The sequence below is a fragment of the Oncorhynchus tshawytscha genome, unplaced genomic scaffold, assembly GCF_018296145.1.
Source record: "Oncorhynchus tshawytscha isolate Ot180627B unplaced genomic scaffold, Otsh_v2.0 Un_contig_3918_pilon_pilon, whole genome shotgun sequence".
Classification (NCBI taxonomy): Eukaryota; Metazoa; Chordata; class Actinopteri; order Salmoniformes; family Salmonidae; genus Oncorhynchus; species Oncorhynchus tshawytscha.
Window position 1 is genome coordinate 15,001 of NW_024609424.1, and position 15,000 is coordinate 30,000.

The 15,000-nt window shown below is 43.8% G+C and overlaps 1 protein-coding gene across 1 annotated transcript in view; it reads left to right on the plus strand.

Moving 5' to 3' along the window:
- The window catches only part of LOC112241707 (F-actin-uncapping protein LRRC16A), a gene marked incomplete at its 5' end in the record, with an annotated part of 149,015 nt that overhangs the window by 6,640 nt on the left and 127,375 nt on the right, over positions 1–15,000 (plus strand). Inside the window, 2 exon segments of the mRNA XM_042315244.1 lie at positions 6,471–6,530; positions 7,115–7,236. Coding sequence (XP_042171178.1) covers positions 6,471–6,530; positions 7,115–7,236 — 182 coding nt within the window.

Sequence of the window (15,000 nt, forward strand, 5' to 3'; positions counted from 1 at the left end):
TCAGAGAGACAGACTACTGTCAGGACAGATATCAGAGAGACAGACTACTGTCAGGACAGATATCAGAGAGACAGACTACTGTCAGGACAGATATCAGAGAGACAGACTACTGTCAGGACAGATATCAGAGAGACAGACTACTGTCAGGACAGATATCAGAGAGACAGACTACTGTCAGGACAGATATCAGAGAGACAGACTACTGTCAGGACAGATATCAGAGAGACAGACTACTGTCAGGACAGATATCAGAGAGACAGACTACTGTCAGGACAGATATCAGAGAGACAGATGGATAATAAACGAGTGACTGAATTATTCAATTAGTCACGCCTCTGCTTTCTGACAGCACCTCTCAGCAGGCTGCAGCTATTGGCTGGCTCAGACATGGACTGATCTCTTTCATTCTTCACTCATTTCCTCTTCCTCACTATATCTAATCCAACACTGCTAATGGGACATTCTCTAGTGGGACGGGCCTCGATACTCCTCAGTGGACATGTGTGTCAGTGTTTGTAGACTCTGTGAGGAGAGGAGTGAACGTGACGGAGAACAAGGGATTTATAGATGCTTTTTACATTCACACTTCACAGCTTATATCGTAGATGTGTACCTTTTTGTCTTGGATATTCAGCTAGTCTGACTAAAGACTTAGAAAAGACATTTGAGGAAGGCTAAAATAAGGATTTTCAGGTAGACTACAGGGACTGACTCTGCTGGTAGGCCTTCTGGAATACAGTAACTATGACACCGGAGGGTCCTGCTGGCTGGAAGGCCTTTTGGAATACAGTAACTATGACACAGGAAGAATTAGCTGGCTGGTAGGCCTTCTGGAATACAGTAACTATGGCACAGGAAGAATTAGCTGGCTGGAAGGCCTTCTGGAATACAGTAACTATGACACAGGAAGAACCAGCTGGCTGGTAGGCCTTCTGGAATACAGTAACTATGACACAGGAGGGTCCCGCTGGCTGGTAGGCCTTCTGGAATACAGTAACTATGACACAGGAAGAACCAGTTGGCTGGTAGGCCTTCTAGAATACAGTAACTATGACACAGGAAGAACCAGCTGGCTGGTAGGCCTTCTAGAATACAGTAACTATGACACAGGAAGAACCAGCTGGCTGGTAGGCCTTCTGGAATACAGTAACTATGACACAGGAAGAACCAGCTGGCTGGTAGGCCTTCTGGAATACAGTAACTATGACACAGGAGGGTCCAGCTGGCTGGTAGGCCTTCTGGAATACAGTAACTATGACTCAGGAAGAATTAGCTGGCTGGTAGGCCTTCTGGAATACAGTAACTATGACACAGGAGGGTCCAGCTGGCTGGTAGGCCTACTGGAATACAGTAACTATGACACAGGAAGAATTAGCAGGCTGGTAGACCTTCTGGAATACAGTAACTATGACACAGGAAGAATCAGCTGGCTGGTAGGCCTTCTGGAATACAGTAACTATGACACAGGAGGTTCCAGCTGGCTAGTAGGCCTTCTGGAATACAGTAACTATGACACAGGAGGGTCCAGCTGGCTAGTAGGCCTTCTGGAATACAGTAACTATGACACAGGAAGAATTAGCTGGCTGGTAGGCCTTCTGGAATACAGTAACTATGACACAGGAAGAACCAGCTGGCTGGTAGGCCTTCTGGAATACAGTAACTATGACACAGGAAGAATTAGCTGGCTGGTAGGCCTTCTGGAATACAGTAACTATGACACAGGAAGAACCAGTTGGCTGGAAGGCCTTCTGGAATACAGTAACTATGACACAGGAAGAACCAGCTGGCTGGTAGGCCTTCTGGAATACAGTAACTATGACACAGGAAGAACCAGCTGGCTGGTAGGCCTTCTGGAATACAGTAACTATGACACAGGAAGAACCAGCTGGCTGGTAGGCCTTCTGGAATACAGTAACTATGACACAGGAAGAAGCTGGCTGGTAGGCCTTCTGGAATACAGTAACTATGACACAGGAAGAACCAGCTGGCTGGTAGGCCTTCTGGAATACAGTAACTATGACACAGGAGGGTCCAGCTGGCTGGTAGGCCTTCTGGAATACAGTAACTATGACACAGGAAGAACCAGTTGGCTGGTAGGCCTTCTAGAAAACAGTAACTATGACACAGGAGGACCAGCTGGCTGGTAGGCCTTCTGGAATACAGTAACTATGACACAGGAGGGTCCAGCTGGCTGGTAGGCCTTCTGGAATACAGTAACTATGACACAGGAGGAATCAGCTGGCTGGTAGGCCTTCTGGAATACAGTAACTATGACACAGGAGGGTCCCAGCTGGCTGGAAGGCCTTCTGGAATACAGTAACTATGACACAGGAAGAACCAGCTGGCTGGTAGGCCTTCTGGAATACAGTAACTATGACACAGGAAGATCCAGCTGGCTGGTAGGCCTTCTGGAATACAGTAACTATGACACAGGATAACCATCTGGCTGGTAGGCCTTCTGGAATAAGGTAACTATGACACAGGAGGGTCCCGCTGGCTGGAAGGCCTTCTGGAAAACAGTAACTATGACACAGGAGGTCCAGCTGGCTGGAAGGCCTTCTGGAAAACAGTAACTATGACACAGGAGGGTCCAGCTGGCTGGTGGGCCTTCTGGAATACAGTAACTATGACACAGGAAGATCCAGCTGGCTGGTAGGCCTTCTGGAATACAGTAACTATGACACAGGAATAACCATCTGGCTGGTAGGCCTTCTGGAATACAGTAACTATGACACAGGAAGAATAGCTGGCTAAGGCCTTCTGGAATACAGTAACTATGACACAGGAAGAATCAGCTGGCTGGTAGGCCTTCTGGAATACAGTAACTATGACACAGGAGGGTCCAGCTGGCTGGTAGGCCTTCTGGAATACAGTAACTATGACACAGGAAAAACCAGTTGGCTGGTAGGCCTTCTGGAATACAGTAACTATGACACAGGAAGAATCAGCTGGCTGGTAGGCCTTCTGGAATACAGTAACTATGACACAGGAAGAATCAGCTGGCTGGTAGGCCTTCTGGAATACAGTAACTATGACACAGGAAGAATCAGCTGGCTGGTAGGCCTTCTGGAATACAGTAACTATGACACAGGAGGTCCAGCTGGCTGGTGGGCCTTCTGGAATACAGTAACTATGACACAGGAAAAACCAGTTGGCTGGTAGGCCTTCTGGAATACAGTAACTATGACACAGGAGGAATCAGCTGGCTATAGGCCGTCTGGAATACAGTAACTATGACACAGGAAGAACCAGCTGGCTGGTAGGCCTTCTGGAATACAGTAACTATGACACAGGAGGGACCTGCTGGCTGGTAGGCCTTCTGGAATACAGTAACTATGACACAGGAGGGTCCAGCTGGCTGGTAGATCTGGAATACAGTAACTATGACACAGGAAGAACCAGCTGGCTGGTAGGCCTTCTGAATACAGTAACTATGTCACAGGAGGGTATTGCTGGCTGGTAGGCCTTCTGGAATACAGTAACTATGACACAAGCAGAACCAGCTGGCTGGTAGGACATTCTAGAATACAGTAACTATGACACAGGAGGGTCCAGCTGGCTGGTAGGACCTCTGGAATACAGTAACTATGACACAGGAAGAACCAGTTGGCTGGTAGGCCTTCTAGAATACAGTAACTATGACACAGGAGGATCCAGCTGGCTGGTAGGCCTTCTGAATACAGTAACTATGACACAGGAAGAACCAGCTGGCTGGTAGGCCTTCTGAATACAGTAACTATGACACAGGAGGGATTGCTGGCTGGTAGGCCTTCTGGAATACAGTAACTATGACACAGGAAGAATTGCTGGCTGGTAGGCCTTCTGGAATACAGTAACTATGACACAGGAAGAATCAGCTGGCTGGTAGGCCTTCTGGAATACAGTAACTATGACACAGGAAGATCTAGCTGGCTGGTTCGCCTTCTGGAATTGTAACTATGACGTCTAGGGTCCAGCTGGCTGGTAGGCCTTCTGGAATACAGTAATTATGTTGGGTCCCGCTGGCTGGTATTCTGGAATACAGTACTATGACACAGGAAGTACCAGTTGGCTGTATAGGCCTTTAGAATACAGTAACTATGACACAGTTGGGTCCATGGCTGGTAGGCCTTCTGGAATACAGTAACTATGACAAAGGAAGAACCAGTTGCTGTATAGGCCTTTAGAATACAGTAACTATGACACAGGAGGGTGCTGGCTGGTAGGCCTTCAGGAATACAGTTGTTGGGTCCATGGTTGAAATGTGTCAGTCAGCCTGTGGGTCAGACAGACAGAGCCTCTCTCCTCTCTCTGTCCACAACTACTGCCAAGCCTCAGGAGCACTGTCTGTCTACCTGCCTGCATTAGTCTGGCCATGCTGCCTGGTTCCTGGCTGTGTGTGTGTGAGCGCGTGCGTGTGTGTGTGTGCGTGCGTGTGCTTGCGTGTGTGTGTGTGTTATACCTATTTCATATATATATACTGTATTCTAGTCAAGGCCATCCTATTCAACTTGCTCCACATATACGATTCTATCCACATATTCTACAGATATACTATATATTATATCAATATACTGTCCATAATGTCTATACATCCCATATATATATACTATATACATATTCTATCCACATACTGTTCATTTTGTCTATTCATCCCATCACATATACAGATTTATGACTCCATCTTCGCACGTCCCAATATTTCTATGTATTTTGTATTGTTGTGTCCATTCTTTTACTTTTGTATTTTGTGTATTGTTGGGTATTGTTTGTATTGTTGTGTATTGTTGGGTATTGTTGTGTATTGTTGGGTATTGTTGTGTATTGTTGGGTATTGTTGTGTATTGTTGGGTATTGTTGTGTATTGTTGTGTATTGTTGTGTATTGTTGGGTATTGTTGTGTATTGTTGTGTATTGTTGGGTATTGTTGTGTATTGTTGGGTATTGTTGTGTATTGTTGGGTATTGTTGTGTATTGTTGGGTATTGTTGTGTGTTGTTGTGTATTATTAGATATTTCTGCACTGCCAGGAACACAAAGCGTTTCACGAGACCCGCAATAACATCTGCTAAATATGTGTATGCGACCAATAGCATTTCATTTGATTTGTGTGAAGTTTGTTTGTCTATGTGTGTGTGTGTCTGTGTGTATTAATTCACAGTATGGTATGTGGTATGCACGTGTGTGTGTGTGTGTGTGCAGGTGTGTGTACATTTGTAACGTGTGCATCCGGAGTGAACCAGCTTCACTTTCCAGTCCTTTTTTGGAATGGAATGCTAGACGACATTGTGGCGTGTTGTTTGATAACTTCCTGTTTCAAAGGACCTGAGGAGGAGAAGAAGAAGTGGATGTTCATGAACTCTACATTCAGGCCCATATTCATAAAGAGTCTCAGAGTTAAGAGTGCTGATCCAGGATCAGGTACCACCGTCCATAAAAATCCTATTCATTATGATCTAAAACTGATCCCAGAACAGCATTTTTTACTCTGAGATGCTTCATGATATGATTCTATTCTGAAGCCATTACTCTTAAATGATGACCTCAGCACTGAGGGGTGTATTTGAACGGAGGCCGGTTAGGAAAAGATCCCTGTCCATTCATTTTAGAACGAAGCTAGAGGGTGTGTCCCAATTGGCACCCTATTCCCTACGTAGTGCACTACTTTCAAACAGAGCCCTATGGGTCTAGGGTGGCATTTGAGGTGCAGCCTCAGTCACTATTCTGATCTTTCATTATCCTCCTACAGTACCTCATCCATCCATTATCCTCATACAGTATCATTCATCCATTATCTTCGTGCAGTGTATCATCCATCCATTATCCTCATACAGTATCATTCATCCATTATCTTCGTGCAGTGTATCATCCATCCATTATCATCATACAGTATCATTCATACAGTATCTTCATGCAGTGTATCATCCATCCATTATCCTCATACAGTGTATCAACCATCCATTATCATCCATCCATTATCCTCCTACAGTGTATCATCCATCCATTATCCTCATACAGTATCTCATCTATCCAGTATCCTCATACAGTGTATCATCCATCCATTATCATCCATCCATTATCCTCCTACAGTGTATCATCCATCCATTATCCTCCTACAGTATCTCATCTATCCAGTATCCTCATACAGTTTATCATCCATCCATTATCATCCATCCATTATCCTCCTACAGTGTATCATCCATCCATTATCCTCCTACAGTATCTCATCTATCCAGTATCCTCATACAGTGTATCATCCATCCATTATCATCCATCCATTATCCTCCTACAGTGTATCATCCATTATCATTCATCCATTATCATCCATCCATTATCATCCTACAGTGTATCATCCATCCATTATCCTCCTACAGTACCTCATCCATCCAGAGTAGTATTTACCTGCCAGGTCTGAAACACTACTGTGATTGACAGCTGTATTATATCTCATGATTTCTACATGTTTATATGTGTTTTATTCTTCTCTTTCAGGTTGAACACAACTTTAATTATCTGGAGATACAAGGGATCACCTGTAACAAGCCCACACAGGTCAGAAAAACACCTCTCTGACTGTACCATGTATCGCTCCAACAAATGGTTCATCATCTGATCATGAATCATCTGTTAGTCAATCATCCATCTGAATTAGGGATAACAGTGTTATTACTGGTTGTAATGTGTGTGACAATCACCATTATATATGTTACTGAAGGTTACTATAGAATATTACCGATGGTTACTATATGATATTACTGAGGGTTACTATATGGTATTACTGAGGGTTACTATATGGTATTACTGAGGGTTACTATATGATATTACTGAGGGTTACTATATGATATTACTGAGGGTTACTATATGATATTACTGAGGGTTACTATATGATATTACTGAGGGTTACTATATGATATTACTGAGGGTTACTATATGATATTACTGAGGGTTACTATATGATATTACTGAGGGTTACTATATGATATTACTATATGATATTACTGAGGGTTACTATATGATATTACTGAGGGTTACTATATGATATTACTGAGGGTTACTATATGATATTACTGAGGGTTACTATATGATATTACTATATGATATTACTGAGGGTTGTTGTTCATGTTTGTCTTGTATAGTTGACGGTGGACTATGAGAGAGGTGTTGTGTCTCTGAAGCTGACCTCTACAGAAGAGGTGAATGAGGTGGTGGCTCACATTGGGATCTGTCTACAGAGGATATGTCCTGGTCTATCACCACTGTGAGTACACACATGCACACTCGTGCAAAAACACCCGCGCACGAACGAACGCACACACACTCACACACAGAGTCAATGACCTTTAGTTTCCACTGACCTTTCTTTCCTATTCACACTCTCTGTTTTCATTCCCCTTCTCTCTCTCTTTCTTTGTCTCTCTCCCTCTCTCCTGCCTCTCTCCCCTATCTCTCTCCCTCTCTCTCCTCCCTCTCTCCTCTCTCCCTCTCTCCCCTATCTCTCTCCCTCTCTCTCCTCCCTCTCTCCTCTCTCCCTCTCTCCTCCCTCTCTCCCCTATCTCTCTCCCTCTCTCTCTCCCTCTCTCCTCCTTATGTCTCTCCCTCTCTCCTCCCTCTCTCCTCCCTCTCTCCCCTATCTCTCTCCCTCTCTCTCTCCCTCTCTCCTCCTTATGTCTCTCCCTCTCTCCTCTCTCTCTCTCTTCCCTATCTCTCATTCCCCTTCTCACTCTCTTTCTCTGTCTCTCACTCCCTCTCTCCTCCCTCTCTCCCCTGTCTCTCTCTCTCTCTTCCCTATCTCTCATTCCCCTTCTCACTCTCTTTCTCTGTCTCTCTCTCCCTCTCTCCTCCCTCTCTCCCCTATCTCTCATTCCCCTTCTCTCTCATTCCCCTTCTCTCTCTTTCCCCGTCTCTCTCCCTCTCTCTCCCCTCCCTCTCTCATCTCTCCCCTATCTCTCTCATCTCTCTGTCTCTCTCTCTCTCTCTCTCTCTCTCTCTGTCTCTCTCTCTGTCTCTCTCTCTCTCTCTCTCTCTCTCTCTCTCTTTCCATCTCTTTGCTTCTCTCTTTCCATACAATTTAATGTGACTTATTCCATCCACTGATTACACTGAGCGTTCCCACCCAACACTGATCTGGGTTCAGTCAGGGTTCAGTCCTAGACAGAATGGACTCTTGATGAGACTCTCTGACCTTCTCTGAATGGCTTCTGTGTAAATAATCTGTCATCACCTGCTAATATCTGTGATGTTGTACGGACCGTGAAGTGAACAGCAGCTATCTAGAGGTCTTCACATTTTACAGCAGTCAAGCACATCCTAGCAATTTACTGCAGTCAGGGTCATCTATACTATAGACAGTATATCAGTGTCTATATTACAGACCTATAGCCATGTTAACTCCCCAGTATATCAGTGTCTATATTACAGACCTATAGCCATGTTAACTCCCCAGTATATCAGTGTCTATATTACAGACCTATAGCCATGTTATCTACCCAGTGTCTATATACAGACCTATAGCCATGTTAACTCCCCAGTATATCAGTGTCTATATACAGACCTATAGCCATGTTATCTACCCAGTGTCTATATCCAGACCTATAGTCATGTTAACTCCCCAGTGTCTATATACAGACCTATAGCCATGTTAACTACCCAGTGTCTATATACAGACCTATAGTCATGTTAACTACCCAGTATATCAGTGTCTATATACAGACCTATAGTCATGTTAACTACCCAGTATATCAGTGTCTATATACAGACCTATAGCCATGTTAACTACCCAGTATATCAGTGTCTATATACAGACCTATAGCCATGTTAACTACCCAGTATATCAGTGTCTATATACAGACCTATAGCCATGTTAACTACCCAGTGTCTATGTCCAGACCTATAGCCATGTTAACTACCCAGTATATCAGTGTCTATATACAGACCTATAGCCATGTTAACTCCCCAGTATATCAGTGTCTATATACAGACCTATAGCCATGTTAACTACCCAGTGTCTATATACAGACCTATAGTCATGTTAACTCCCCAGTGTCTATATCCAGACCTATAGCCATGTTAACTCCCCAGTGTCTATATACAGACCTATAGCCATGTTAACTACCCAGTGTCTATATACAGACCTATAGCCATGTTATCTACCCAGTGTCTATATACAGACCTATAGCCATGTTAACAGTGTCTATATACAGACCTATAGCCATGTTACTACCCCAGTGTCTATATACAGACCTATAGCCATGTTAACTCCCCCAGTGTCTATATACAGACCTATAGCCATGTTACTACCCAGTATACCCAGTGTCTATATACAGACCTATAGCCATGTTAACTACCCAGTGTCTATATACAGACCTATAGCCATGTTAACTACCCAGTGTCTATATACAGACCTATAGCCATGTTAACTACCCAGTGTCTATATACAGACCTATAGTACCCAGTGTTAACTACAGACCCACTACCCAGTGTCTATATACAGACCTATAGTCATGTTAACTCCCAGTGTCTATATCCAGACCTATAGCCATGTTAACTCCCCAGTACCCAGTGTCTATATCCAGACCTATAGCCATGTTAACTACCCAGTGTCTATATCCAGACCTATAGTCATGTTACTACCCACTACCCAGTGTCTATATACAGACCTATAGTCATGTTAACTACCCAGTGTCTAGTGTCTATACAGACCTATAGCCATGTTAACTCCCCAGTGTCTATGTCCAGACCTATAGCCATGTTAACTACCCAGTGTCTATATCCAGACCTATAGCCATGTTAACTACCCAGTATATCAGTGTCTATATACAGACCTATAGCCATGTTAACTCCCCAGTATATCAGTGTCTATATACAGACCTATAGCCATGTTAACTCCCCAGTATATCAGTGTCTATATACAGACCTATAGCCATGTTAACTCCCCAGTATATCAGTGTCTATATACAGACCTATAGTCATGTTAACTACCCAGTGTCTATATCCAGACCTATAGTCATGTTAACTCCCCAGTGTCTATATCCAGACCTATAGCCATGTTATCTACCCAGTGTCTATATACAGACCTATAGCCATGTTAACTACCCAGTGTCTATATACAGACCTATAGCCATGTTATCTACCCAGTGTCTATATACAGACCTATAGCCATGTTAACTACCCAGTATCTATATACAGACCTATAGCCATGTTAACTACCCAGTATATCAGTGTCTATATACAGACCTATAGCCATGTTAACTCCCCAGTATATCAGTGTCTATATACAGACCTATAGCCATGTTAACTCCCCAGTATATCAGTGTCTATATACAGACCTATAGCCATGTTAGCTCCCCAGTGTCTATATCCAGACCTATAGCCATGTTAACTACCCAGTGTCTATATACAGACCTATAGCCATGTTAACTCCCCAGTATATCAGTGTCTATATACAGACCTATAGCCATGTTAACTCCCCAGTATATCAGTGTCTATATACAGACCTATAGCCATGTTAACTCCCCAGTGTCTATATACAGACCTATAGCCATGTTAACTCCCCAGTGTCTAGTGTCTATATACAGACCTATAGCCATGTTAACTACCCAGTGTCTATATACAGACCTATAGCCATGGTATCTCCCCAGTGTCTATATACAGACCTATAGCCATGGTATCTACCCAGTGTCTATATACAGACCTATAGCCATGTTAACTCCCCAGTGTCTATATTCAGACCTATAGCCATGGTATCTACCCAGTGTCTATATCCAGACCTATAGCCATGTTAACTCCCCAGTGTCTATATACAGACCTATAGCCATGTTAACTCCCCAGTATATCAGTGTCTATATCCAGACCTATAGCCATGTTAACTACCCAGTATATCAGTGTCTATATACAGACCTATAGCCATGTTATCTCCCCAGTGTCTATATTCAGACTTATAGCCATGTTAACTACCCAGTATATCAGTGTCTATATACAGACCTATAGCCATGGTATCTACCCAGTGTCTATATCCAGACCTATAGTGTTAACTCCCCAGTGTCTATATCCAGACCTATAGTCATGTTACCTATAGTCATGTTAGCTACCCAGTGTCTATATCCAGACCTATATCAGTGTCTATATACAGACCTATAGTCATGTTAACTACCCAGTGTCTATATACAGACCTATAGTCATGTTAACTACCCAGTGTCTATATACAGACCTATAGTCATGTTAACTCCCCAGTGTCTATGTCCAGACCTATAGCCATGTTAACTACCCAGTGTCTATGTCCAGACCTATAGCCATGTTAACTACCCAGTGTCTATGTCCAGACCTATAGTCATGTTAACTACCCAGTGTCTATATACAGACCTATAGTCATGTTAACTACCCAGTGTCTATATACAGACCTATAGCCATGTTAACTCCCCAGTGTCTATGTCCAGACCTATAGCCATGTTAACTACCCAGTATATCAGTGTCTATATACAGACCTATAGCCATGTTAACTCCCCAGTGTCTATATCCAGACCTATAGCCATGTTAACTACCCAGTGTCTATATACAGACCTATAGCCATGTTAACTCCCCAGTGTCTATATTCAGACCTATAGCCATGTTATCCCCTCCAGACCCCAGTGTCTATATCCAGACCTATAGCCATGTTAACTCCCCAGTGTCTATATACAGACCTATAGCCATGTTAACTCCCAGTATATCAGTGTCTATATCCAGACCTATAGCCATGTTAACTACCCAGTATATCAGTGTCTATATCCAGACCTATAGCCATGTTAACTACCCAGTATATCAGTGTCTATATACAGACCTATAGCCATGTTATCTCCCCAGTGTCTATATACAGACCTATAGCCATGGTATCTACCCAGTGTCTATATCCAGACCTATAGTCATGTTAACTCCCCAGTGTCTATATCCAGACCTATAGTCATGTTAACTACCCAGTATATCAGTGTCTATATACAGACCTATAGCCATGGTATCTACCCAGTGTCTATATACAGACCTATAGTCATGTTAACTCCCCAGTGTCTATATCCAGACCTATAGTCATGTTAACTACCCAGTGTCTATATCCAGACCTATAGTCATGTTAACTACCCAGTGTCTATATCCAGACCTATAGTCATGTTAACTCCCCAGTGTCTATATCCAGACCTATAGTCATGTTAACTACCCAGTGTCTATATCCAGACCTATAGTCATGTTAACTACCCAGTGTCTATATACAGACCTATAGTCATGTTAACTACCCAGTGTCTATGTCCAGACCTATAGTCATGTTAACTACCCAGTGTCTATATACAGACCTATAGTCATGTTAACTACCCAGTGTCTATATCCAGACCTATAGTCATGTTAACTACCCAGTGTCTATATCCAGACCTATAGTCATGTTAACTACCCAGTGTCTATATACAGACCTATAGTCATGTTAACTCCCCAGTGTCTATATCCAGACCTATAGTCATGTTAACTCCCCAGTGTCTATATCCAGACCTATAGTCATGTTAACTCCCCAGTGTCTATATCCAGACCTATAGTCATGTTAAATACCCAGTGTCTATATCCAGACCTATAGTCATGTTAACTACCCAGTGTCTATATACAGACCTATAGTCATGTTAACTCCCTATGCTCTGCTCTGTGTACAACTCTGAGAACATTCTCCTTTATTAAAAACGTTATTTATCCAAGTTTGTCTCATTGAGATATAATATCTCTTTAGCAAGAGAAACCTCTTTTCAGGCGTCCAGGAGACAGTATCGCTACAGTATGTAAACAGCCGTGGCTGTTAGCGATCAGGCTTTAAAGGTCGTTGGTAAGAGGTCTCTCAGGAAGTAGGAATCCCAGACTATTACTGGGACACAAAGCCTCTCTGTTGTGTTGGAGATGGACACGTCACAGACAGTTCAGATGGTCATGGACAGTGATGCTAGTGATTCTCTGGAGCTGTGTAGAACCCCTGTAGTTCTGTAGTTCACCCTCTGTTAGGATGGGTTTGACATTGTTATTGACTGTTCGAGTACTCGCATAATATATTTTATTCAAGCACTTTAGGAACCTATTTTTAGAACACAAGGCCTGCACTGGAAAAATAAAGTTATGTCTGCATGTATCTACAGTATACTGTATGCCAACAGTGCACAATATCTAATTTATTATAACGATTACAGGTAACAAATCCTAATTTCTAAATTGCTTCATATATACAGTACCAGTCAAACGTTTGGACACACCTACTCATTCAAGGGTTTTTCTTTATTTTTACTATAAAGACAGGCACACATATAACGTCTGAGAGTTGACAGTGCATGAGGTCAAAGGAATTGTCCTAGAGCTCCGAGACAGGATTGTGTCGAGGTACAGATCTAGGGAAAGGTACCAAAAGATTTTTGCAGCATAAATGGTCCCCAAGAACACAGTGGCCTCCATCATTCTTAAGTGGAAGAGGTTTGGAAACACCGAGACTCTTCCTAGAGCTGGCAGCACAGCCAAACTGAGCAATCGGGGGAGAAGGGCCCTGACCAAGAACCAGATGGTCACTCTGACAGAGCTCCAGATTTCCTCTGTGGAGATGGGAGAACCTTCCAGAAGGACAACCTGCAGCACTCCACCAATCAGGACTTTATGGTAGAGTGGCCAGACGGAAGCCACTCCTCAGTAAAAGGCACATGACAGCCCGCTTGGAGTTTGCCAAAAGGCACCTAAAGGACTCTGACCATGAGAAACAAGATTCTCTGGTCTGATGAAACCAAGATTGAACTCTTTGGCCTGATTGCCAAGCGTCACGTCTGGAGGAAACCTGGCACCATCCCTACGGTGAAGCATGGTGGTGACAGCATCATACTGTGGGGATGTTTTTCAGTGGGAGGGACTGGGAGACTCATCCAAGATGAACAAAGCAAAGTACAGAGAGATCCTTGATGAAAACCTGCTCCAAAGCACTCAGGACCTCAGACTGGGATGAAGGTTCACCTTCCAACAGGACAAGGACCCTAAGCACACAGCCAAGACAACGCAGGAGTGGTAGCGCAGGAGTGGCTGAATGTCCTTGAGTGGCCAAGTCAGAGCCCGAACTTTAACCCGATCGAATATCTCTGGAGAGACCTGAAAATAGTTGTGCAGCGACACTCCCCATCCAACCTGACAGAGCTTGAGAGGATCTGCAGAGAAGAAAGGGAAAAACTCCCCAAATACAGATGTGCCAAGCTTGTAGCATCATACCCAAGAAGACTCAAGGCTGTAATCGCTGCCAAAGTTGATTCAACAAAGTACTGAATATAAAAAATAATTTTTTACCCCTTTTTCTCCACAATATCATGGTATCCAATTGGTAGTTACAGTCTTGTCTCATCGCTGCAACTCCCCTACGGACTCGGGAGAGGCGAAGGTCGAGAGCCGTTCATCCTCTGAAACACAACCAAGCCGCACTGCTTCTTGACACAATGCCCACTTACCCCGGAAGCCAGACGCACCAATGTGTTGTAGGAAACACCGTACAACTGGTGACCGTGTCAGCATGCACTGCACCCGGCCCGCCACAGGATTCGCTAGTGCGCGATGGGACAAGGACATCCCTGCTGGCCAAACCCTCCCTAACCCGGACGACGCTGGGCCAAACCCTCCCCTAACCCGGACGACGCTGGGCCAAACCCTCCCTAACCCGGACGACGCTGGGCCAAACCCTCCCCTAACCCAGACGATGCTGGGCCAAACCCTCCCCTAACCCGGACGACGCTGGGCACATTGCGCTCTGCCCCATGGGTCATCCAGTCACAGCCGGCAGAGACAGAGCCTGGTCTCGAACCCAGAATCTAGTGGCACAGCTAGCACTGTGATGCAGAGCCATAGACCACGGCACCACTCGGGAGGCCTAGTTGTTTTTGTTTTTAGTACATTTACAAACATTTCTAAAAACCTGTTTTTGCTTTGTCGTTATGGGGTATTATTGATGAGGAGAAAAATATATATAATCAATCAATTTAATCAATTTAATCAATTTTACAATAAT